This window comes from Dermacentor silvarum, chromosome 3 (genome assembly GCF_013339745.2).
Source record: "Dermacentor silvarum isolate Dsil-2018 chromosome 3, BIME_Dsil_1.4, whole genome shotgun sequence".
Lineage (NCBI taxonomy): Eukaryota > Metazoa > Arthropoda > Arachnida > Ixodida > Ixodidae > Dermacentor > Dermacentor silvarum.
In genome coordinates this window covers 117,140,429-117,167,743 of record NC_051156.1, presented here as the reverse complement: position 1 = coordinate 117,167,743, position 27,315 = coordinate 117,140,429, and the positions used below count along the sequence as shown (strand labels likewise).

The following is a 27,315-nucleotide window of genomic DNA, read 5'->3' as shown; positions in this document are numbered from 1 at the left end:
CCGTCGGCTTAGGGGAATCATATCAAGATATTATATCAGCCGAACGTTGCACCATAGTCATGTTGCCATACTGTAAACTGGCATACCGTCAGATTTTACTGGCTGCCAGGCAATTGCGGCATCGTCTGCAAAGTGTTAAAAATTTAACCAAGCAGAAATTTCCTCAAACAAGTCTAGCATGCCCTTTTCTATTGTCCAGGTCTAATGCAGCATGGCAACCTGATGGATTTGCAGTGTATTAAAGAATTGCAATTCAGCACAATAGGTCAACTAGCGACTGCGCTCCTTTGACCCTTATTGCGACTTCCACTGCTACCTATGTATACATTATTCGCCAGTTACACTCTTTCGCTTGTGGCTCGGTACCGCTTTTACAAGCGCCTACTGTTTTCGCATTGTCATGATGGGCCGTGTCTCGTTGAGCATTGGTGATTGCAGCAAGACCAAAACACATCCAGGTCGACTACCCTTTTTTTTCAATGACAAAAGGCAGTCTGCATGCATCTTTAAGATAAGCGGACGAGAGAGCGTCCATGAATGAAATTAAGCTGGAACCATTGACTCGACCGTCATCGGCCCAGAAAGCTGCCAGAATCCTGCTGCACTTTTAAAAGACGTCTGTTTTCTGAGATCGCCTTTGATTGCAAAGTGAACGATATCGTGTGGGCGCGCATGACTCCTCATCCCTTTCCTTTTTTCCGCTTTCTCATTCCTTTCCTTCCCGCTTCTCTCTCCCCCAGTGCAGAGTTTGAAACGAGGCATCACCATAGTTACTCTCGCTATCTATTTAATCCTCGGGGTGCAGGAAATGCAGACGATATATGGGTAAAACGTTTGATTACCATAGTGGCATTGTGTTCGAAGTGAGCGAAGCGGAGCCGCAGTACGTTCATAAATAGAAAATGAGGTCGCACTGATGGCTCCACTTAGCTGATTAGACGTGTTAAATGGTGCATTAATTCTGTCGAATGTGGCAGTGTCCCGAGTCCCACTGAAATAGTACGTAAGTCCCGTGGTCAGAGCTTGTCAAAATGGTTAAGTGTTAGATTATATCAAATCTGTTGTCAACAGGCGCAGTAGTGCACAACGCCTCACAGGCTTTGATAGAGACTCTTCGAATCGCAGAAAACTAACCATAGTTTAGGTGGCTCCTGAATCCAGGTGCAGCATCGATTAACGGAAGCTCCACACCTTTCCGCGTAGACAGACAATGTGTCTTGCTCTTGATTTCAATTAGATTACCCGGTATATTGACGGCAGCTACGGCTGGTCGAACGCAATTTAGAATAATTTCTGCATTTGTTTCTTTAAAGTGTGCGTGCACGAGGACGACACCCCTTCTCGTGTCTGTCTCGCGCGTTGGAAGCCCCGCGCATCATAACGCTAAGTGACTGAAGCTCCGGGTTCTCAACAGCACAATATCGCAGCGGAATAACTGCCGTTCCCTTCCGGTGAAGTTGGCAGCAGCTCTTCTAATGGAGAAAGCAAAGATGTAACTTGGCAAATGCACAAGGACAACAAGACGATAGCATAGGCGCTGCATGGTAACTGGGAAGACGGCGACACCGAAATAGTAAAGTCGGTATCGAGCGATTAAGCGTTGTAATGGTAAAATAATGATGTCGTTTCGCTTCCCAAAGATTCATCCAGGGCTGTAATAGTAGAAAGCTATGTAAATGTGTTTCACAACGTAAGGTCCTTTAGGTTGAAGTCAGAATAGGCACGGAAGCTTCTTTGCTCTCCAATAGTACCAGATATTTCAAATTTTATATTTACAGCTTTGCAAAGTCCGCATTCTGTCTTGTGACGGCCTTCAGCAAGCATGATGTGATATATATTGAAAATAATGCTTTTTCAGGCCTTCTTGTCAGCGTCGTGCAAAAGAAGTTCTCCATCTACCAGATAACCCTTCTAGGTGGAATCATGGCTTCTGCAGGCGTCGTGGCATCTAGCTTCGCACCAAATATTGCTTGGCTTTCTCTGACCTTTGGAGTGATACAAGGTATGCGTAGTGATGAGAGTATGTTAGTTTATCGTTCATCGGACTTTATAGCGCCTAACGTAAACGGGTGGGTGAGTTTTACGAAAGATTCTTGGATAAAGTGACGGTGGGGGCGTTCTTCTTTGCGAAATACCGGGCTAACCCTTTGAAAATATTCGCATAATATTCCATACAGTGCTTTGGAGTCATGTTTTACGGTCTTGAAGATTCTAAAGTTTACTACTCTCCTGTAATCTCACCTAATTTAACCTGCAGCAAGAAACTTATGTGATGGAAAATGTTGCAGCTTGGATTATTAAGCTGTTTGAGAAGAAATCGTAACGGCTTGTGCTTTCTTATTGCAAGCCAGGCAAATAAAGCAACAATGAATTTCACGAGATCAACAATACGGAGTAAAGTAGGCTGTTGATACACATATCATGAACACAAAAATTACCTATATTCCTACCAATATACGAGTGACATTATTTGGTACGTATATAAGATAAGAAAGATATTGTGACGTTGTTCAAACATATGGCGACTCGTATTGTGTACTTTTATTTTTTAATTTTTTAACATGAGTTATTACATCTTAAATAGCGAGGTAAAAAGTGCCGACTCGTTCGTTGAGTAGGCGCTGTACAACTTCTCCATGAAAGATTTTTCAATGAAATTTAAGCCTTGCGAGTTAGACTAGTACATATACGCCTAAATATGCAATTGGACATAGTACAAAAAGATAGTGCGACGTCCTTCAACGAGTGGCCAACAATGTATTTTGTCACTTCCTGTTATTAGGTGGCCAGCCTATTTTAGAACCTGGGCTAAAGTTAGGTGAGATACCCTGTATAGGCGGCACACAACGTGTGCAAGCTGTTCTCATCGCTGTATGAAGGCGATATCCTTCGTATCCAATCGACATCCAACAATCACCACCGGATGGAAGCAACTGTAAGTAAACAGCGTGTTCGTTTGGGCTCAATAAGATACTTTGCTAAATTAAAGCTTTTAACAGTGCGACATAGGATACAGCAAACGAAGCAAACCACAGAACAGTGCAATTAATAACAACAAATCGCCTAATTTCAAAGATAGGCGTGCAACCACACCTTTCACATTGTGTAGTAGATGACTGCGGGAAGCCTTTAAGGGCACCCTGAAACAATTTTTCTGGTTGTGTAAAAACGTACTTAGTCGGTAGGGTAGGTACTTCCGATCATGAAAACACATATTCAAGTGCTCTGCATAACGATTGCAGTTTATTACGGAGTTTTCGCAATGCGCATCGCTAGCGATTGCAGCGGCGCCACTCTCCACGTTTTTAGCCACCTCTGTTCATTCTAAGCAGCCCAGGCGAGTAATATCACTCGTGCGAGAGATTCGACTGGCATCTTACGGAACGTAACTGGGAATGTTTTAAAGATGCCATTTCTAATAAGCTCACTTTTAGTAGGATGCATATTTTCTTTTTGCATAGCCTTCAAAATAAGTTCACGAATGCAATAAATCTGCACGTTTCTTGAAAGCAATACAGCACTTGCCTTGAGAATGCAGATTGGCTAATAAAGCTGTTGCCTGTACACGTGCATTTGCACGGGCTTGCGAGGGTAGTAAAAAATTATCGATTAATATCTAAGTCAATGAGAAGTATTTCTTCCCTGCACGTGGCACACAGCCCGAACGAACTCGCGTCCTTCCGTGGATACGCCCGCGACGCCCGCGCGATGACCGCCATTTGCGCAGGCTGAGACACCCTGACGACGTACGACCGGAACAAGAGCTGGTCGTGGAGGCCTTTTGTATCCGAAAAAAAATTACACCATCTTCCCGTAGGGGAACCCTGAGTAGTATGCGAAGCAGCCATGGGGTCGACTCAAGTTCCCATTAGTTTTCAGATCGGCCTGTCGCCGCTGCCGTTTCGTGGCAGCGGCTCGAGCCCTCTTCTCCGCGGCGCTGTCCACGGCGCTGACACTGGCGTTGACGCTGGCGCTGTCCGTGGTAGTCATCGCGGCGTTGCGGGAGGATAATGAGAGGACGGAGTGAATGATGATGAGTGGGCGAAGCACCGGGAGATCATTCGGGCAAAACGCCGGAAGCGTTCTCCGGAAGCCGGAAGCTGGCTTCCGGAACCGGAACCGGAAGTAGACGCGGAACCGGAGGTAGAACCAGAAGAGGAAACGAAAGTGGAAACGGAACCGGAAGCAGAAGCCGGCTTCCGGTTCCGGCCCTCCAGAAGCCGGAGCTTCGCGTACATATACTATACATATACATACTAGGAGAGGAGGGGGAGGAGCATGCGCTTGCGCAGTGCTGGTGTGGACGCCGCACGGCGGATGGAGGGAGGGACATAGCCCCGACCATGAGCTGCTTCGCATCTAAAGTGTCTTTGAGAGTACGCGTGTGCATATCAAAAGTGCCGGTCCTCCAGCCGGCGCTGCTTGGTCTCGGCGTCCTGTTCAGCTGCCGTTCGCTTGGAGGAGCCTCCGTTCTTCGTGCGCCCGTCACTGCTCTTCATTCTGCGGCTCCATAGCAGCGTGTATCTCGTCGCCTGGTCGTTTCGCTTCCTGCCGCCCCGCAGCTTCGGTACGCAGCACAAACCTCTGTAGTCTCTGCAGAGAGTTTGCACACATACGGTCCTGTTCCGCTTGATAATTTTGAGGGCTCGTTGTTGTACCTGCAAAAGGAAGTCTACGTGCAACATAGCCCACCTAGTGCAACCTATCCACGTCTAATTGTGGCGCGCACAGCTGCAAAGCGAGGGGAGTAAGACGGCGCCCAAGCACGCGACCACGGCAGTAGCAGCGTGCGTACGGGCACGTGGGAGAACGCGCGCATCACGCGGCGTGCATCAAGAAGGGGCCGAGCCATTAGCACCCGGCGAGCGGGCGCATGGGGTGCACGCACATCGGTGAAAATCTCTGTGGCCTCACATTAACCTTGGATTCTGACAAGGCAAAGAAATGCTTCGCATTTAAAGAAAGGTTCTCGCAATAATGTTAGCTTTGTGAAAGCTTGGTCAGGCTACGGTGAACGAAGGCGAGGCAAGATAAATATACCTGGTATAGCGAAGCTTCCATAGAAGCCCATACGTTCAAAACATGGCGGTTCATGGGGCTTAGCGACATCTGTTTGACGAGGGAACACTTCCGGCGGAGGAAAAAACAATGTGATGCCATATCCGTTCAACCAGAAGTGACGTCATTTTGTTCTCAAAGGCGCGAAATTTGTTTTGGTGGCATGTCTATTAGAGCTGCACATTCAATTGCCCCGCTATTCGACTTGATGGGCGTTTCGAGCTTTCAGCGCGGAAAGCGATAGCAGGAAAAGGTCAGCCGTAGGGGTGTCGAAATCGCACCGCAGCACATAACATGCATACTTTCTTCAGAGACCGACGAAAGCTTTGGGTGTATAGAGGGCTGGTCCAATCGTCGGATGCCAAGCCCGTCGGCCAGCGCAGAGAAACAAAACCAGCTAAAGCAAACAGTTATCTGGCGGTCGTAACTCACTACATTTGACTAAACAGGTTAACAAGCCATGAAACATCCCGCGCCATGAAATTCAGACAAACGTCGACAAGCAAAACAACACAATGTGTGAGTGGGGCGGATTGTAACAGGTGAACTTTACGAGCGCGCCTTCCTGCTCACTTGAAGCGCTACATAGCATTGCAAGTGATAGCGGTGTCAACGCCCCCTCCTACGGTGGGCGCTGAAAAACGGTATTTATTGATAATGAAACAGTGAAATAGATTTGTCTTTTATTTTCTCGCCATGCGCATATATTGATTAGGAATTTTATTTTCGTTGAATGTATCAAACTGTGTCTCGTTTCATTTACAAATTCCTTTTTTTTTTTCCAATGTTTGTTCCCTCCTCAAATAGTGGCGCTTCAATCGCTGCTCCCAAACCACCCTTGCTCATGTCGGTGACAATTTGGTCTGAACAGCTTTTCGCCCGAAGCTTCGCGACCTATTTGGATTGAGCTTGGGCGAGGCGTGAAAAAAAATGGCGACATGGGTTATACAGTCGAACCCGGATACAGACGAACCCGGACATATCGAACCCACGTATAAGTAATTATTTTGTATAATGAAGAGCGGTAAAATCCCATCGAAAAATTATTGTACGGAATTTTTATTTTTGTGTTTCGAATTACCTATATATCGAACTGTTTGGGGTTGGGGATTCCCTTCAGATTCGTTAAATCCGAGTTCGATTGTATATCGAATATGAAGGGGATCACAAAAAAAGTTTGATATATAGGTAATTCAATATATCAGGTAAAAGTTTGACGCAAACATTTTCGAGAGGATTTTACTGCCTTTATTTATACACAACATTTCGTTATATGCGGCTTCGATATGTCCGGATTCGACTGTAATAGTACAGCGGCGACGGTGGCTGATGGGACACGGAGAGGTTCTCATGGGAAAATATGTGCAGCGATGTCTTCTCCGTTGACACGAACATCAATGATACCAGCGCTGTACTGCGGGTACGCACGGGAAGCAAACATCAGCAACTGCATGCTGTAGAAGACGCGCGTGCTGTACGTAAACTTGTTTTACGGCCACCTTCACCACAGCGACGAGGCCGAGCGATTGCCGGCCTCGATCACTGGACCCAACCCGCTTATTGCTACAACCCACCACCACAATAACGAGAAAAATTGCGTAGACAAGAGATGCGTGAACACGCTCGGGTCAGATCAACCTGCAGTGGACAACACTGGCGTCACAACATGACGGTATGCCCAAGCCGCAGGGACATAGCCAAATGTTTGTAAAACGTGTTGTCACTGCCATGGCCACACGGCGCAAAAGTTTCTAAGAAGGAAATCACTCTTAATCACTTTTAGATGTTTCGCTATAGCGCGCTGATGCAAAATCAATATTTCCGAGATTTCTTTTAAGATACTCGCTATCTCAGGTAATCGCAGGTATGAAAAAAAAACGCTTCAGGAGCCTTCAAAGTGAAGGCGCAGCTAGTTGTGCCGTTTCACCTCTATCTTAGAAAAATACAAATTAGCTAAATTTGCCATGAATAGCTCGCACGGCGGATCTTTAGAAATATTGCACGCGTGGACGCATTCATCAGTTCTTCGCCCATCTTCTTATTGGAAAGAAATAAAACATTATCTGTAGCGAGTATCTCTTTAACAGCGTTTATCATTGTTAGGATACTTCCGGAACTTTCTACTGGCGTTGTATTGATCTATGTTTCTAACTGTTTTTCCAATAAACGTGGGTCACTCGGCAGCCAATTGTGTTATGGGTAATTCACCGGGCTTCTGTGCTTTTGAAACAGGGTTTAGGAATCGGCCGCTGGTCTAACTAGGATCATTCGATATGTGACACTGAGTAAGCGTCCTCTCTTTATTGAACCGCTTTCACGCCAACTTGGTTCACTGGGTATGCGCCTCTCTTCAATAAACCTTTAGACGACAACTTGGGTCACGCACTGTTCATTGACAAAACAGTCCTTAACATGTGTCTGTTGCTGGGCGAAATGGAATCCGCCTCATATGTATTTGGACAAGCTTGTCTGACTCCATTCCCGCTCAAGCCATGCGTGCACTTGGCGATGGCGCCGCTATAGATGGCGCTGCGTCTCCAGTGGGAAACTCGAGAAACACCCCTGCCTGTATGCATGCCTCGTGCATGACGCGCTTGCTTCAATGCTAATGGCATTAATGCCGATATTCGTCGTGAGATGTCTTCTACCAGAATTTCAGTGCGTATAGCATTCTTTGGCTTATGCGCCCGGGGGTCGTGGACTGCTCCATTCTGTTGGTCCTTCCGTTCCGTGCAAAAAAAGAAAAACGTAGTCTCGTAGCGCCATTTAGACTTGGGAATTTCTGTGAATGCACACTGCTGCACGCTTGCCGCCACCTATATATACTTGTGGGCGCACGAACCTCGGACGCGATATTTTGTGAAAACATTCCGCCTCCGTTCCACCCTGTGAAAGTGGATGTATACAGCGAAGCTGGTGCGGACACTAGACAAGTGCCACCGGCCCAGCTGATGTTACGCCAGCACTACCACCACAAGCGACGTACGCCACGCGCACGCACATGTGAGGTAGTGCAGCATACATGCTCATTCATCTAGGCCGTCCGCTAAGCGCAGATGCCTTATTGAACTGAATAAATGTTTAAAATAAAGTGCTTCAAAAAATGCGTCAAGTACGACTTAGGCACAAGCTGCAGACATGATAACTTCGGATTTTTGTTCGAATTTACCAGAAAACATAAATCTGTTACGCGGAAACTGAAAGACAAAGCCCTTTTCCAGTAGCTGTTTCAGGTCTGTCTGAGTGACCGCGGCGCCTAGGTGGCGGTATCGTTAGCGCAGCGTACATGCTTATTCTTGTAGGCCCTCCGCCTAGCGCAAGTGCGTTAGTGAACTAATTCATTTTCTCAAAGTAAAATGCGGCATAAAATTTGTAAAGTACGACTTGCGCAAAGCCTGCAGATCTGATAGCATCGGATTGTAATTTCGAATGTACGACAAAAAATAATTCTGTTACGCTGAAACTCAAACACCAAGCCCTCCAGCTGCCTTTTGTTTTAGCGCCGTGTGCCTGGCGTGAGTGCGTTGTTGAACTAGTTGAATTTCTCGAAATAAAATGTGTAAGAAAATTCGTACAGTATGAATTACGCACAACGTACTGATATGACAGCATCGGATTGGAATTCGAATACACGAGGAAAGATAATTCTCCTACGCGGAAATTTAAACTTTAACCCCTTTTCTAGCTGCCCTTCCTTGGGCGACTACCCTACGAAAAATCTCGACCAGCTAGAAGCTAACAGCGTCGCTGTTAAAGTAGTCTTACCCACATCCGCTCAACCTCATGCCATAGAGTTTCATACGATAATTGTCTAAAGGGAGCTCTGACAATATTGCCTACGGGATGTGCAAGTGGGGAGGTTCAGCCAGTGTGGAATTATGGTTTTGCCAAACTTCGTCATTGTGGCTTCAAATGGCTTCGTCATCATAACTCATCACTTCAAAGTACTGCTTTATGAATAGTTATCTAAACACCAGTAAAACTCAAACACAGGACGTCTAGTGCGGAAGCCATAAATTCAAGCCATTACGCCACGTACCTGTGCATTGATAAAGTCAAAAATAAATAATAACCTCTAGACCTAGAATGATCAAACCAATGACATAGTGGAAGTTTCAAGAAACGAAAGCGTAGACAACGCACCAGCAAAGCGAACTTGAAACCGCCGTCGGCCCTAGTTGTCAATGTGCGCGCCGCCTTTTGAACAAAATCGAACAGCTGGAGGCGATTGTTATCGCTCTTGAACCTGGCGTTATCTGCATGACAGAGACATGGTTACATGCTGACATTGGAAGCCATGAAGTGGCTCCACCGGGCTACTCCATCGTCCGAAAAGATAGGACAACTAGAGGTGGTGGTGTTGCTTTGCTCCTACGCCAATGTATAAGTTACTCAGAGATGCCAGATGTCCCAGGTGTGGAGGCGGTCTGGTGTAGGATTCAGTTGGGCCAGAGCCACGTCTGTGTTGGCGCAGTGTACAGACCCCCCAAGCCAAAGTATCGTATCTTGAGCAGCTTCTAGAGTACATGCATGAACACATGGTGGTGAATGCCATAATAATAGGAGGGGACCTTAGTCTCCTAGATATTAACAAGAGCTGTCTGAGCCCAACTAATGTGACAAACAATATCTTGCTGAGTTTTCTGTTTACCTTCAACCTGACCCATATTGTTGCCAAGCCTACCTGTGTGCAGGGCGTTTCAAGCTCTATCTTAGACCTTATCTTCATAAACGATTTCTTTTTGAAAGGAAACAATAACGTCGATATACTTGAAGGATTATCTGATCATGACATGGTTCTTCGCACGCTATTTCAAATGGAATCCGTCATAGTTGTACTAGAAAGCGCGTGTACGCATTCAATAAAGCAGACGTAGACGCTATTATGACCTACCTAGCGCACGAGTACTATGATTTCCACTAGCTAGTCACTGAGGGTGCGGCTAGCATTGATGAAATTTGGTTGCTGTTCAAGGCACATGTTATGCATTGCTTGAGGCAATTTGTCCCACAAATACAAAAGAACCCTAATAAGCACAACACATGGATAGCACGCGGGATAATTCATTTAAAACTCAGAATAAAAAGGTTGAGGAAACATAACAAATTATGCCCAGTTTCAGACTTCTGCCAAAAAATAAACTCGTTAAGCAGACTGCCAAAGAAAACGCAAAAGTAGAAAAACAGCGATTCTGCATTACAGCGCTCAGCAATATTATAAAAGAAGCACCTAAGAAATTCTGTCGTTATGTCAGGCACAAAGATAATCCTACAAAACCATTATCGCCGACCAAAGAAAAGAAACAAGCAGACGCGTTTACACACTCTTCCATTCTGTACTTGCCCCTGACAATGGTAATACGCGTGCTTACAGGCCAGAAAACATAAAGCAAAACGAGGCGCTGAGCGCACCAGTCGCTACCGAAGCAGCGTTCTCTCACTATTATTAAATTTAGACGATAAAAAGTTTAACGGTCCAGACGGAATCCCGAACTGCTTCTTGAAACGCTATGTCGAGCCTGTAAGCAAATGCTTATGCTTTGTGTACAATAAATCAATCTCCGAACAATGCCTTGCAGCTGAATGGAATATTGCAAAAATATTGCCAGTCTATAAATCGGGTAATACATCTTGTCAATCAAATTATAAGCCTATTTCTCTCACATGTACTTGCTGTAAAATCTTGGAACATATTATCTTAAAATCCGTTACAGAGTTCGTTGAGGCAAATAATGTTCTCCATTTCTACCAACATGGCTTCAGGACTGGTCTGTCTACAGTTACCCAACTTGTTGAGATCCTACACGATGTCGCCAAAGCAGTTAACGACCAAATACAAGTAGACGTTTTTACCTTGACTTTTCAAAAGGCCTTTGACCGTGTTTGCTATGCTAAACTGCTTATAAAGCTTAAAAATATACTAGGTGATCAGCCAATTTTCGTTGGAAAGCTGTTACTTATCTGATCGCCGCCAGTTTCTTCAGTTAGGCGCCCACACCTCTGAAGTTATGCCAGTCGTTCCTGGTGTACCCCAGGGTTCCGTTCCGGCCCCTATCCTGTTCCTTCTGTTCATAAACGACATAACTAGTCCGGTTGAATCCAAGATTAGGTTATTTTCAGATGACTGCGTCCTGTATACAGAAGTATTAAGCCGCCAAGGTGAAATTAGTTTTCACAAGGATTTTGCTTTGATAGCCCAATGGTGTGAGAACTGGTAAATGGCTATCAACTTTGATAAAACAGTTTCAATGTCGGTAACAAAAAAAAATCCAAACAGTTTTCTGTACGGCTATGATAGTACCATGCTTAACACTGTCACTCAGTATAAATACTTGGGCGTCATCATATAATGAGATCTTGGATGGTCGGCTCATGTGGAGCACGTGGCAAGCAAAGCGATGCGAAAGCTAATGTTCTAAAGCGGGCTTTGCTATACTCTACGAAGGAAGCCAAGCTCTTGGCCTATGTGACGTTCATACGTCCTATCTTAGAATATGCGAGCGTGGCGTGGTTTCTGTTGGCGCAAAATCAAATAGCTACGCTTGAGGCTGTCCAGCGAAAAGCGTCACGTTTTATCTGTAACAAATATAGATGCATCGACTCGCCTACGCAGATGCTGTCCGAGATCGGCCTTCATACACTAACCAGTCGTGCGATGCTGTACCGACTCAAATTTTTGTATCTCATCCTGCATAATGAGGTTAAAGTGGATCCTGAAACCTACCTTTCATATCACACATCTAGAGAAGCCCGTCACAACCAACACCTTACACTCCAAGAATATTTCTGCGCTAACAATACAACTAGTTATTCGTTCTTCCCGCGAGCTGTTCGTGACTGGAATGCTTTAGCACCGACGGTGGTCGCACAGCCTACCGTTGACAAATTTGTTGAACTTGCTGCATAAACTGTCCTGTCAGCAAACAGTAAGTGATGCTATCATTATTGTGCTTATCATTGTTTTACTTACCAGGTAAATTGGAAATCTGGGATGTGATATTGTGTATGATGTTATCAATGTTATATATCATGTGCTTGTCTTTATTTTTTCTCTTGCAGCATATACTATGTAACTGAAATAAGTTCATTATGCGTTGTTATTTTGTCCTACTCAGTGCTCTTAACATAGGTTCATTGCCTATAACATATTCTACGTAGTTACCCTATTGTACCCTTATGTGAATGCCTGTACCACAATACACACAGACCCTTGTAGCCCACCTCTGCAAAAATCCCTGATGGGATTCACAGTATCACAAAATAAATAAATAAATAAAATCGACATGTGGCATAGCACACCCTTATAAATTTCTCGCGGGCAAGCGAGCCCGTTGAGACGCGCTGGGCGCGTTTGGATTTGGTCTTACCGAGGCGCCGTTTTAACGCAGGTGGAAGCATAGCGAGTGCAAGGTACGCGCGGAAAACGCCACCAACGATATAAAAGAGTCGCAGTTCGCCCGAAAGCGAAACATCAATTGCGACAGAAAATTAGTAGAGTAAGGATAGTAGCTTTATCGGCTGCATAAACTTGGACACATTCACTTACTAACTGAATTAACAAGCCTGGTGTCAGTGCGCACAAGCAAACATGAATAGATCACCCTCGATGACCTACAGCCACTGCCAAAACGCTGGCGTCAGCAAGCGCGGTGGCAGCTAGCAGCAGCGAGCAAAAGTTCGTGCGGTCTATCGCTTCAATGGAAACTGAGCGGCAAAAGCACAGCGCATACAAAGGTAAAAGCCGTGTGGAGATCGTTTTCAAGATACGGTGCGCACGACAGCCCGGAGCCGCGCTAAGAACAAGTACGCAGTTGCTGGCAGAGTAGAACCTACTACTACTAAGTGGTTCATTTGGAAAGGAAAGGTTGGCGCTATCTTCTGCAGCCCTTGAGGGAGCACGGCTCAGCGCCAAGTAGAAGCTGCACCCCCTTCCCCCAGCGCTGCCTTCCCGCTTTCCTCCTTTCGCGTGGATGATTGAGTCACCAGTTCCCCTTGCGCCCGGTCGCAAGATACGCATTTGGTGCCGCAGCTAAACGTCGCCTCTCCCCCCCCCTCCCTCCCATCTCTCCACGACTTTTCGCATGACGTGGCGTTCGCTCTCCGTGAAAGCGCGATTTCCCCGCGCGCTTTCAGTCGCACATGCAGCATATGGCGCGGCGACGATTTTATCGTCCTTGGACTTTATACGGAACCTCAAGACGAAGGCGATGACGACGGCGACGACAATGATGACGCCGACCCCAAAAACCCGCTTGTAGTGTCCATATAATTGCTATCGCAATAAAAACTAGGGGTCCCTTATGCTACAACTAAGACGACTTCAAGGCGAAAGCCCGAGCGCCGCTAACTCAATGACACGTCCATATGTCACCAAACTTGTCATCCTTATTTCACCATACTCGGACCGTGACTGAGCCCTTCTTTTGCGGTGTCAACAACAGTTTGAAATCACAATTTAGTTATTTTTGCAAGTGATCATCTTTTTTTTTGCAAGTCACCCTTCAGATGATTCACCGAACTCGAACCGTCACTCAGCACTTTTTTTGCTTGGTTCCCCTTCAGTCACTCTATCATCTCCGTTTTACTTCAATCACACTTTGTTTACTCTATTACTCCAAATTTCCAATTTTCATCATTTTTGATTCATCCTATCACCACTTCATTCACCTTCATTCAATCTTATTTCACTTTCATTTACATTTCACTATCTTAGGTCACTCCATCTCATCATTAACTCTCGTTTGATTTCTATCGCCCAACCGCCCCTTTACATCACCATCAATTCACTCTTAATTCACCTTATTCACATCTCCTAATGCGCATAATCTGCATTTCACTTGCTTGATCGTTCGTCCACTCTTAATCGTGGTTTTGTGCGCATTATCGCACTTATCCTGAGAGGACCATTTGGAGTCGACAACGCGGTTTCGAAACGGCCTTTAAACGGAGACCTCACTATGAGACACATAGGGCTTTCACCTCTAAAGTGTCAGCAACCACAGAGAAATGCTTCTGAAGAAGATGCGTTCGAGCCCAGGCGTGCGCGACGGCAGGGAAATTATTTGAGAAAAAAAGCACAAAATTTCTTTCATTTACCAAGCAGAAGATTGGGCGTAAAAACGACATTATCGGAAAGATTGTCACAGTGTGCGTGGCATTTTTGAAATTGCTTATCTCCTAAAATACGGCAGTCTTGGTTTCATGGGTAGAGGATAAGCTTCATGAATTATGACTACAAAAAATGCTCCACACTATATGACAATTCCCTATTTTAGAGTTTCTAGCCCATTTTTTTTCTTTTCCCTTTGTTGCGTATTCTTCCCTCTTGCCTTTATATGTGGCTCCTGGAAATAAAGCATTTGGTTCTCAATCTGCGCTTTTTCCTATGGTTATATTGCCGTGCCCTGTGTTGCGCGGTTTAAAGCTGTCTGACAACTGTAAGTTGATAGCGGTCCCCTAGAAAAGGCTACATTGTTTTTCTGCGTTTTTTAATACACCAATTTAAAATGACTGCGTAATATATTTGTGGCAAATCAGTTCCCCAGAGATCTGCAGGGTGATGAACACTTACAAAAGGGAGACATTGCCATCCAGCTGAAACTATCACGAATCTAAAACGTATCAAATATTCAACATAATTGTAATTATCGTGAAGAAAAACGGAATACATTTTAATCAACTGCCAAAAGGTAATTCATTGTTTGTGTTTATTGTATTTACTGTTTATAATCTATATTTATAAAACGAAATTGTACAAACAAAATTAAAGCAAATGACATTTATATGATCTATTTGTTCTTATTATTTATCTTTATAGATTCTTACCAAAAGCTAAGCGCCACCTTCTCCCTGGACATTTTGTTTTGTGATATACGAACATTTTTATTGCAGGAGCCGGTATCGGCACCACACTGCTCGGCGTCGCCATGTACTTGCTTCTCTATTTTGACAAGTACAAGGCCACTGTCACCGCCATCAAAGATGTGGGCACGGTCGCAGCCGGTGTAGCAGGCGTTCCCTGGACATCGCTTTTCGTGAAGGAATACGGTTTGCAAGGCAGCCTTCTTCTCACGGGTGGTTTCATGATACACATAGTGCCACTAGTCATGCTAATTAAGACACCTCGCCCTTTACAAATCTGCCAAGGCAAGAAGGATATTACTATAACCATGAGCGCACAGGAAGCTAATGCAGATACCGCTCCCACCGAGAAAATAGCGACGGAATTGGTCAGGCAAAAGGAACAGTTTGTGCCTTCTCCAAATAAGAAACACCTGACGTCCTCAAGCTCTCCTCCCAGGGTGTTCACAGTGTTTAAGTGGTTCCCTTTTTTTGTATTGGTGCTGCTGCAAGTCATCGCGGACTACACCTTTTCAACGTTCATGACCACCATAGTCGATTACGCTGGAGACAAGGGAGCAGAGCTCGAGCGCGCCAAGACAATTATTATGTTCACTGCTCTGGGACAGGCTCTGGGGCGGGTGGTTGTGCCCTTGGCGTCGGACAAAATTTCTTTCAGCCGCTCTCCCATTGCCGTTGCATGCCTTCTTGTGACGGCTGTGTGTCTTGCCGTCATTACGTCTGTCTCAGCTTTTGAGGAAATTGCAGCACTTGCTTGTCTGGCAGGCGTGGCCCAAGGCTATATCCAGTGTATAAGACCGGTTCTGGTCGCCGACCACGTCGGCATGGATCGCTTCAGCTTATGTTGTGGAATCGGAGGACTCGTCGGCGCGCCCGTGTGCCTCTCTGGCCCAGCAATCCTTGGTAAGTGCACGCTCCTCAAGCGAGCAACACAATAGTGGTCTTGTAGTGCTTTGTTGCACCATGTGACATGGTATGTGATATGTAATATTACTTCCCAGTTTTACTCTCAAACTGAAAAATTTATTCCAATAAGTGGTTTATGCACATGTATTCTTTGCTTAACCAGTAATCAGATCTAGGGGACTGATTGCAAGGTGAGGAAGTTACAGAGACGCTGATTTGAGCTAAGTGCTGTAGTTCATACCGTGTATAAATGTGCTCATTGTGCATCTGCTTCTTAATGTTAGCATTCTTAGGGTTACCTAGGTATCTATATTGGCGTTGAAGACTTTCATTGAAGAGTGGCACACAATTACTGACACCTAATCACCATCATCAGCCTATATTTATCTCCACTGCAGCACGACGGCCTCTCCCTGCGATCTTCAATTACCCCTCTCTTGCGCTAGCCGATTTCGAGTCGCGCCTGCAAATTTCCCAACTTCATCACCCCACCTACTTTTCTGCCGTCCTTACATTACACAGGCATTACATGGCCTGCCTAGCTCAACTTTTCCCTCCTAATGTCAACTAGAATATCAGCTATCCCCGTTTGTTCTCTGATCCACGCCGCTCTCTTCTTTTATGTTAACGTTAGGCCTGAAATTTTACGTTCCATCACTGTTTGTTAGGTCCTTAACTTGTTCTCGAGATTCTTTGTTAACCTCCAAGTTTCTGCCCCATACGTTAGCACCGGTAGAATGCAATGATTCTACACTTTTGTTGTCAGCGACAGTGGTAAGCTCTTACAAATACCCAGTGGCCAAAGTTGGCAACAAAGAGGCTCATTGAAGATCAGCACAGACCGAGTGGCTCATACTTAGTGCTCCAAGTATGCATCAAAGAGTTTCTTCAAACTACTATACCTACCCAGTCCCGCGTCTACAGTGACGCATGTCAGCGTAAAAGAGGTTCGTTATAGCGTGGCAGGTAGACAGACAGACAGATGGACAAAGAACTTTTATTCAGGTCATGTGGAATTGCGTTAGGACGCCTTATTTTAGGGGGAGTCGATAGAAGTCGCGGGCCGCTCCCACGCAGAGACCGGAAGACCGTGGCCCTCCGCCCTCTCGCAGGCCCTCTGGGCAGCCCGAAGTTGAACCGAGAGGTCGCCGCTTTTGACGGCTTCCTTCCAGTCCTCTTCTTTGTTGAACTCTGCGTCGCGTAACGCAGGACATTGCCAGAGCATATGAGCTAATGAGCAGTACGCCTCTCTGCAGTATGGACATTGTGGTTCGATGTTTGGCGAAAAGTGACTAAATCTGCCCCTCGAAGGGAAAGACCCCGTTTGGAGCATCCTAAAGGCCGTCGATTGCGATCGAGTGAGCCTAGCGTGAGGAAGTGGAAAAGCCCTCCGAGAATGAGGATAATGAGTCAAGATCTCGTGTAAAGTGAGGAGCGAGTCCCTGTACCTCCCGGCGTCCCCGCCTTCGAATCCGCCGGGACCGCCGCGGTGAGCGAAACCTCGCGCCCGGTCATGAGGAAATTCTTTGGCGTTGGGAACATCGGAATGTACGTTGGCCCCCATGTGGGCCGGGAACCATTTTACGGTGAAAGCCCGGCAGCCCCCTCGCTGCCGAGATGGCCGCTGCCCCCCGTGAGATAGAACCCGAGGCGAAAGCTCTAACTGCGGCCCGCGAGTCTGTGAATATATTTGGACGCAACGGGTCCTTAATTGCTATAGCGATGGTCATTTGCTCAGCCACCGTTGCCGAAACATTTCTAACCGAGGCAGAACATAGGAGTTTTCCAGTATGGTCGTCCGAAACCACTGCGCAGCAATCAGAACGCCCGTACTGGGCTCCATCGACAAAGGCTGCGAGATCCCAACTATCTGCGACCAATTTCAATAAAGGACGGGCCCGAGCTATGCGGCGCCCTACATCGTATTGTGGGTCGAAATTTCTTGGAAGTGGAGGTACCGTAAATGTACCTCTGATTGAGGACGGTAGAGTCACTTTACGCTCGTTATTATCCGTAAGACCCCAACCAATGGATTCCAGGATGCGCCTACCAGCCCGCGCGGACGATAGACGCACGACCTGGGCCATCTGCTGGGCCTCGATCACCTCGGAGAGGCAGTTATGCATGCCTAATTGTATGAGCTTCTCGGTGCTGGTGGTGATAGGCAAGCCTACAACTTGCTTTATACTTTTGCGCATTAGTGCATCGATTTTTGCCTCTTTCCTTTTGAACCAGTGCAGAGCCGAAGCGACGTAATTAATGTGGCTCATGAGAAACGCATGGTAGAGCCGAAGGAGATTGCTCTCGCTCAGCTCTGCCCTGCGGTTCGAGACCCTGAATATGAGCCTAAGCATGTTCTGCGTCTTGGAGGTGATGCGGGCTACAGTCTGTGAGTTGCCCCCCTTGGAATCCAGTAGGAGTCCGAGGATCCTGATGGAGTCTATACCCTGGGGATCATCAGCCCATCGCGTGTGTATAGAGCTATGGGAATCTGCTCTAAAGGAGTGAGGTTCCTTACCCCTTGTCGGGTGGCTCTGTATAGTTATAACTCGGACTTAGCCGGTGACAGGCTAAGGCCCGAACCGACTAGAAAGTTCTTCAGTGATGTGTAGTGCTTGTCGAAGCGCCTGCTCTACCCCGGCTTCGGACCCTCCCATGCACCACACGGTGATATCGTCCGCGTAGAGAGCATGGTTAGTCCCGCGCACCATGGCGAGTCGCTCCGAGAGGCCCTTCATGGCAATATTGAAGAGTAGAGGAGATATGACTGCCCCCTGTGGGCTGCCTCTCGCTCCCAAGGTAAATTCCTCCGATTTGACTTTACCGATCTTGATGGTAGCCCTGCGGTCCCTGAGAAAGGAGCTAACGTATGCATGGAAACATTGTCCCAGCCCCATATCTGAGACCGCCTCAAGCACAAACTTGTGCGAGATATTGTCAAAAGCTTTGGCCAGGTTTAGAGCTAGTATGCCTCTAGTATCCCTGTTGTAGTTTTCAATAATTTGTCTCTTGATAAGGAGCATGACATCCTGTGTTGATAGTGCAGGTCTAAATCCTACCATATTGTGTGTAAATAGCTCTTTGCATTCTATGTACCGGGATACCCGATTGTGAATCACATGTTCGGCCACCTTGCCCACGCAGGACGTAAGCGAGATGGGCCGCATGTTCTCCGGCGTTAGAGGTTTACCTGGCTTGGGGATGAGCGCAACCGAGGCCGTCTTCCAGGATTCGGGGACCAGCCCCGTCTCCCAGATTGTATTGACTTCCTCACTGAGCTTATCGATGGATTTACCGTCCAAGTTAAGTAAGAGCGTATTCGAGATCCCATCCTGGCCCGGTGCAGAGCGCCCGTTGAGCTCATGAAGGACCTCCCGAATTTCGGGTTCAGTGAAACGTGCGTCCAGCTCCTCAACCAGTGCCCCCCCCCCCCCCCCGGTAACGAGGATAGTCCGCGTCCCCGGAAGGGCCCAGCGGAAGATATCTGTCCGCGAACCCTGCAGGAGCGCCTTTTCGGACACCCCTTTCGCCTTTTGGGTATGAACCATTCTGTCAATAGCCAATCTCTGATTACCCGTGGACTGCGAGTCATCAAGTAATTGTTTGATGAGGTTCCACTTGCCTCCCACTCTCATCTGTCCGTCAACCGAACCACATACTTCGTTCCACTGCTGTTTCGACTGTTATATAGAATAGGCTTAAATCTCGCGATTCAGCTGCGCAATTTTCTTTTCAAGTCTGTGATTCAATCTTTGCGTCCTCCATCGGGTTAGGATGGAATTCTTGGCCTTTAAGAGGTGCGCGAGCCGCGCATCTATCCGATCAACCCTCAGGTCTGTTTTGACAACCTTTGTCGCAGCATTAGCATCCTCCTTGAGCCTTGCAAGGAGGCTGTCTAAGCTGTCTTATTCATCCTGGTCCTCCTTTCGCAATTTCCGAAAGGTATCCCAGTCCGTCACTTTAAATTCTTTGAGGGGAGCTGCATTGACTGCTAGCGTAATAGCCAATGTGACGTGGTCGCTACCTAGATTCTCTTGTAAATTTTGCCACCCTGCCCCTGGGACGTTCTTGACGAACACCAAGTCCGGAGTTGTGTCTCGGGCCACCGCCGTGCCAGTTCTCGTCGGGTATTGCGGATCCGTAATAAGTTCTAGTGAACAGTCCGATACCGCCTTAGGAGATTGTCACCCTTGGGGGATTGCCTATGGTAGCCCCAAACGTCAGTGCGGAGCTAAAGTCTCCCGCTACCACGATGGGGCTCCCTTGGCCAGAGCCACCACTTTTGCCATGATTGAAGCGAACACCTGTCGGTTGTCCGACGACGAGCTGTAGACATTCAAGATGAAAACGCTGTTTTTGAGCCAGCTGTTGGGGATTATTTCGACCATAATCACCTCTGCCCTGGTTTTACCGAGTTGTAATATATGTTCCTGAAAGGAGACTTTTCTTGCGATCAAGATTGCCAAACCACGCTTCCCCTCCTAGCGCAACGAGACAACCTGATAGTCCGGGAAGGTTAGCGTATCACTGAGAGTTTCCTGTAATATAATTACGTGCGGTTTAACCGCCTGAGAAGCGACAAACTGCTGCAGCGGAGCCCTGCGCCTTTTGAAACTAGCGTAGTTCCACTGCCACACGACCAGCTGATTAGTAGGGATGGTCGATGAAATTTTTTAATCGATTAACGATTAATCGTTCATCGGTTTAGCGTATAATCGATTAATCGCTTTCGATGCGGGGTTTTTCGTCGATTAATCGATTAATCGAATTTTTTTCGGGCGCTTTAAAAAGGCTGAAACACAGTTACCTACTCACCTATTTTACCTATTTAACGTTTGAAAGGTGGAACCAGGATAAGAAATACAAGCGTATAAACTTTGATAAAGAATAATGTTTAATTTGTTAGAGGTCAACTATAATTGCCACTAGGGACTAGTGGCAGGGTGTTCATATTAACACGTGTACTTGTTTCTCTTTCCCCGGTGACCGCTTTTCACCGGCTAACAAATGTTAAACGTTATCGCTCGGCGCAGGGCGCAGGACGGAAGTTTCTCGAACGTTATCGATCCTTCTATCCGTTGTCTACTGTCACGGACGCTTATGTAATCTGATTGTATGAGCGACGCAAACTGTCTAGTACTTTCTGGAAGACACGCGGGCACCAGGGCGACCCCAGTGCTTCGATGGGGTCGCCCTGGAACCTTCGATGACTTATAAAAGCCGACGCATTTCGCCGCTGATCAGATTTCGACGATCGCCGACTGTGTTCGCCGCTATCGTTGTGCTTCAAGTGCAACTTGCTTTTGTGGGCACAGGTTCGCCCAATAAAACATCCGTTTCGTCATTCACAGTTTTGCGACTGTTTCCTTCACCGTCACTACTACGTGACAATATTTAACTTTTACGGAATTTTAAAAATCGCCTGTTGCAGGTAGCATAATTCTTATCGTTGAGTTGGGTTATTCGAAGAGGCGGACATCAGTAGCACGAGAAATCGAAAGACATATTCAACCAATTAACAGAAATTGACTAATGAACTTCTTAGTTAATTACTTTACGACACATATTGCAATTTACGAATCGTAGCGGTGAGTTTGCAAGACGCACCTACTTGAAATGAATTTCCAGGATGACGGCCAGTTTCGAAATATTATTTCTCAAAGGGTGGGACGAAATACATGGGCGTTTTAGTTAATTTTGTACTTCAATGCATTTTGGTAAAAAAGTAAGTGGACCAACAGTGCATTTTTACGGCGAGTATACGATGGTGCATATCACCAAGCTGGTGTCATTCTGTAGACGTAGAGAGAGACGTTTTAATGGCAGAAAGGTGGAGAGGTCGGCCTGAGTGAAGTGCCTCTAGCCTGCTACTCCACGCTGGGGAAGGGATTTGGGGGAATAACAGAGATAGGATGTGAAGAGGAAGGAGGATGGTGGTATGGTGAACACGATGATGAGTTCCCATCGTGGTGAACACGATGACTTCCCAGAACAGCACAGTCACCTTCGCGGGCAGAGGTAGATGCTACTACAGTGTAGCCAGAAGACTGTCTATAGCTTGCATAATTTTTGCAGCTGTTAGCGCCACTGGCGTATTTAAACCAGTCAGTAGCAGCTGCAGGGCGTCGATTATTTCACGCAGCATCGCTTTGATGACAGAGTCCAATGGTGATTTTTCAGTGCATTGTCCTTGCTCGCGCTGACAGTCTAAGGCCCGTCTACGCTGCGGCAAGCATGGCCATATATTTGAATCCGGGCTTGTGAGGCTCGCTTTAAGCAATGGCTCGGAGAGATCGATCGAGGCCGATTGAACTACCTTCTGCTGGACCTGTGGAATTGGAGCCAAGGAGCTCTCGTTTGCACCTACAGCTTGCCCACGTCGACGACGTGATCGTCTCCTCCGGTTTTTCACTGACGCTGCTGCGTCTTTGTGGGACATACTTGTCTTGCTCATTTGGTTCAGTATTTTTATCTCCTTTTTCTGTTTAGGGCAATCCTTGGAATTGGCCTCGTGGGGTCCACCACAATTCAAACACTTCATTTCTTTTACTGTACATGAAGATATGTCATGACTGCCGCCACAGCGGAGGCATGCCGTCTGGCCTGTGCAGACAGCGCTGACATGGCCTAGCTTCAGGCACTTGTGACACTGCATTGGTCGGGGCACATAAGGACGCACCGGGTGCCTCACATAGCCCACCTTGACATGATCAGGTAGCGTGTGTCCCTCGAAAAGAAGCTTGACGCTCGTCGAGCGACCGAAGCGATGAAAGTCGAGGACCTTCACTGTCGAAGACAGAAGCCTTTGGAACTCTTCGTCGCTGATGTCAATCACGACATCGGAAATAACGCCTGCCCTAGTGTGACCACTGTGCACAATGAACGACCGGACTTCTATGTGTCCTAGTATGCGCACGGTTTTCAATTTTTCTAGGGCGGCTTGCGTCGCTACTTCCACTGTGACTACGTTTTTTCTGGTGTTGAAGCGCACTTCGTTAATTCCTTTCGGAGCCACATTACCAAGGTAGGTGTTGACTATCTGTCTGTGCACGGAATTTAAATTCTTAGACACGTCGAGAGGTACAAAAGCAATCATGTAAGTCGGTGTAGGCGGTACATTGGGGCGCTGCTCACTCACATCTTTGGTTGTCCTGCGGTATTTTCCTCTTCAGTCGCCTGCCCTCCACGACGGTGTAGTCGTTGTCGGAGTCCATAGGGTCACTGTTGGAGAAATAGGGACCGGACATCTCCATGTCGACGTGGCGAGCCTCACGCTATATCACTGGGAGATAGAGTGCGACGAGGCATGCTTGACGCAAGCGATGGCGTGCCAGCTGTCATCGCTTCAGATGTCTTCTCGCCCAAGAAGCACAATTAAGCCTGCACTATGACAAAACTATCGCAGCAAGGCAAGAAGCTACGCTTGCTCAGTTCACTTCGTCTTCATCCTCCTCGATGATGCTGTAAAAATCATTCTGTAAATTCATTCCAAGTGGATACGCCTGACAAGCTCACCGGCTACAATTCGTAAATTGCAATATGTGTCGTAAAGTAAAAACTAAAGTTAATTAGTGATTTTTGTTAATTAGTTGAATATGTGTTTCGATTTCTCGTGCTAATGTCCACCTCATCGAATAACCCAGCTCAATGATAAAAATTACGCTACCTGCCACTGGCGATTTCTAAAAATTCCGTAGAACTTAAAAATGGACACCCTGCATGTTAAAAATGGCACTTACTGAGGAGGGTGGGCATGGAGGAAGGAGAAATTAGAAGATATCATCGCAGCACGACTGACATGAAGTAACGGCGCAACACGTGATCGCCACATCAGAGCGCGTGGTAGGTTTAATGCTGCCGGGTGCAGGGCAGTAGCGCAGCTGAACGGGAGCGCACCCGTTTGAAACTACTGCGAACCAAACATTATCGGCCAATACGTTGTCTCTCAGGGTCACGTGCTGACTATATACTGCGAGGTAAAAAGCGAAAGAAATGGCTTGACGGTGAGTTCGCTTGCCAAGACTTGCAGCCTCACGTCCGAGTTCATTTCTTCCTCCACTGGGGCGGCGTCACTCCGGCCCCAGGCACCTTGTGTGACGCGTGCGTAAAGCGGGGAAGCGCTTGGCCAGCTCGGCAGGACTCGGGAAAACAGTCAACAGTCGCTCTCAGTCTTCGCAGCCGCGCTGCCGTTGCTCGTACTCCGCATTCTATAGTACGATTTCAAAATTTTCACGCCACTTTAGTCATCGTCTGGAAAACGATTAATCGAACTACTTTAATCGATTAAACCGATTAAATTAAAGGTAGACATCGATGACAATTAATCGTTTTGCGGCGTAATTTTAGTCGATTAATCGATTAATCGTTCATCGATATTACCATCCCTACTGATTAGCGTTGCCCGCCATGATTACTATTCTCAATTAGCTACTGCCTTAGGGGGTTCACTGCTACCGCGCCTGAAGGTTACTGTGCAATGCTCGGGCATTTCAGAGGCGAGCGCGCCGTAGCTAGCGCTGCATGCGTACTTTAAAGAGACGACCCTCTTTCAAGTAGGGTAGTCATGCTATCAGCAAGTTGTTTAATCGATTGTTGCATGCTTTCCAGTGCCATGCTGTCGGGCTCGGTCTCCATAGAGTCCCACTCTCCTTGCGCCGGCGAGGCCCTACGTTTACCCGAGCCCGCCTGTGCCTCCCCTAATCTGCGGTCTCTCGCCCTGTGAGGAGTAAGATTTGCGGAACGACTCAAAGGCAGCCCTCATCTGTTGAAGCTCAGCCTTCAGGCGAGCTTTCTCTTGGATCAACGTAGCTACCCTGGGGTGTTCCCTATGCTCAGGCAATGCTACCTGCGTTACCTTTGGTGGCGGCGCTAGAGCACTGCACGGGTTCGGGCTTACCCGAAAGCCCGGACCCGGCCCGGCCCACGGGCCGGGCTGGGCCGGGTAGAGCAGTTTTTTCACAGGCTCGGGCCGGGCTCGGGCACGGCGTGTGCTTTCTGACCTGGGCCCGGGCCGGGCTCGGGCTTTCTGCGAGTTATTCTCGGGCTTCTCTGAAACTCTGAAAAACATGTATTTTTCGGTCTCGGGCCGGTTTCGGGCCGGTTTCGAGCCGGGCTCGAGCCGGGCTCGGGCCGGGCTCTGGCTTAAGGTAAAGGGGTGGCGGGCCGGGCCGGGCGGGTAACGTACATTATTTCCGGGCCCGGGCCAGGCCCGGGTCTCGCCATAAAAGTTTTATCGGGCTCGGGCGGGTCGCCCAATGTAAAAACAGGCCCGGGCCGGGCCGGGGCCGCAAAAATCGGCCCTTGCAGTGCCCTGGGCGGCGCCGCTGGCTTCGGCTTCGCACGATCCGCCCAGGTAGGCTCTTCCTGGATGCGCACCCGGGAGTGAGAGCGCCCTCTGGAACGAGAGCGAGAGCTACGCCGGCGGCCAGCTCGCGGGACGCAGCGCCCCCGCCTAGGAGCATTTGCCACGCTGGAATCACGTTGCGGGCCCTCCTGGGCCAGCTGTTGCTGAGTCTTTTTGGCGTGCTTTCGGCGCTGTCTTCTCCGTCGCACGACGTAAGAAACTTGAAAGCGTTCTTCACACATTCTGTCAGGCATGGGATGTGGTCCTCCGCAAAGGGCACATTTCGTTGAGCACTGGTGATCTTCGGGTGGGGAGTTGAGTCCACAGCCTCTGCACACCCTCTTGTTTGGGTTGGGGCAAACATCGGCCCTGTGGCCTAGGCTTCCACACGCGTAACACACGTCGCTTTGGCGCTTGTAGAGCGTGCAGCGTAGCAAGCTGACGCCGCACATGACGTAGTTTGGCACCTTCATGCCGTCGGAAAGCACTGCCACTGTAGTTATGTTCTTGATCCTCTTGACTTCTAGGGCCTTTGGATATCGCTGGTTGACAATCATCATGTGGAGCTGGGCCTCGCTGATGTCGGTGACCACGCCTCGTATGACTCCTTTACAGGTGTTAATGGGGGCCGCCATATATGCCACCGCCTTGTATGATCCTTCGCTTAGTCGAATCTGTTGGATCCCTGCGTAGGTGTTTGCATTCTTCTTCGTCGGAGAGGAAACGACGAGAATGTTCTGGGCAACGTTAGGGCAAACGATGTCACCCTCGGTCTCTGCCGGGGCTAGAGCAGCCGCCATGGCAAGAGCTTGTGCGAGCCTAATTTGGCTTGTTTTTCTGATGTCAAGTCCGTTCCTCGGCCTGACGATAATTCGTATGTGGTCCCTCGGTAGCCGGGGGAGCCTCGATGTGGCTGCGAGGCGCTTCATCGCGCCTTGCGTTATGTAAATGTAAATATAAAGCTGGTGTAAATGTTCGGCAGTGGCGTAATCGTGTTGCTGCCGAAAATTTACACCAGCAGAGAAGTGGAATACACATGGTTACTGCAATATTAGCTGCTTTTTGTCTGTTTGATGTCTGCGCCACCAGGTGGTAGCACCATACAGGTCGTTCACGCTTACGGTTCCGGCAAAACACCCCAACGCCCGGCCCGCCCGCGTTTACCCGGTTTACCGGACAAGCTAAACCTCTCTATTATCTGGACCCGAGCGGGCGGCGTTTTCGCGGGCGTTGTGGGGAGAGTGTCAGCACCTCTCTCTATTATTCTTACACCGTGGTTTCGCTGCACCCTCCTCTCCACTTTCCTCCTCACGTCTTTAATCCTCCTCGCGCTTTAATCTTTCGCTGTGCTCGTTCGCACGGTTACAAGTAACGACGCCGACTCTCGCCGCAGAAACAGGCTCCTAAGAGCTGCGTTCTAAAATGACACCAATGATGGCAAACTGCTCTCTTGCTGTGCTCCTCACATTCATATCTAACAAAAGGAACGTCGAAAGGAACCGGGAGCGAGAGAAATGCGCAAACGTACGGTACGTCAATGACGCTCAAAGTGTTAGCGATACTTATAACGCTGGCTGTTGATAATTTTCTTATTCCATTCATGGCCGTCCGGCTCGGACGAGCATCCCTAAGGTCGTGTGAGTTCGCGTATATCTCGATGTGTGTGGGCGATATTGACATACGCTTGTCATTTTGCAGACGCACATGGCACGCTCGCCAAAGTGGCACGTGCCAATGCACACGAGGTATTCAGCCGACGTAACGCTTGTAATTCACATAGGTTTGATGCTAGGGTGGGCGCGTTATGCGGAACATGGCCTTCGGTGACTTCCCTGTGTGAGCGTTAGGGGAGGCTATTTTTGTGATGAAATATACAGCGAATATCATTGTCGAACATTAAGCTGCTAACTGAATTAGTGAGCGGTTAGAGCTGAGGATTTTAACCGCTGGGGAAATAAAGCACCAAGAAAAACGACTAGTGTGTTGTTGTTGTTTATGTTCCCGCCTCCCTTGATGTTTCGTCAACCCAGCGATCTATTCCTCAATAAAAAATATTGAGCTAAGGTGTGGTCGAACCTTCGAATACCTAGCGTAGATGCAAGTGAAATCCGTAAATATTGTTGGCATAATAATAAAACTTCAATTAT

The 27,315-nt window shown here is 47.7% G+C and overlaps 1 protein-coding gene across 9 annotated transcripts in view; it reads left to right on the top strand.

Moving 5' to 3' along the window:
* LOC119445733 (monocarboxylate transporter 4-like) overlaps positions 1 to 27,315 on the top strand; it is a 228,214-nt gene that overhangs the window by 161,219 nt on the left and 39,680 nt on the right. For 6 of the 9 annotated variants that reach the window (XM_049663566.1, XM_049663565.1, XM_049663572.1 and 3 more), the window contains exons 3-4: positions 1,859 to 2,002; positions 14,950 to 15,822. The exons of 2 other annotated variants lie outside the window; for them this stretch is intronic. In XM_049663566.1, coding sequence (XP_049519523.1) covers positions 1,859 to 2,002; positions 14,950 to 15,822 — 1,017 coding nt within the window. The remainder of the gene's footprint in view (positions 1 to 1,858; positions 2,003 to 14,949; positions 15,823 to 27,315) is intronic. One more of the 9 variants, XM_049663564.1, reaches the window with a different exon arrangement.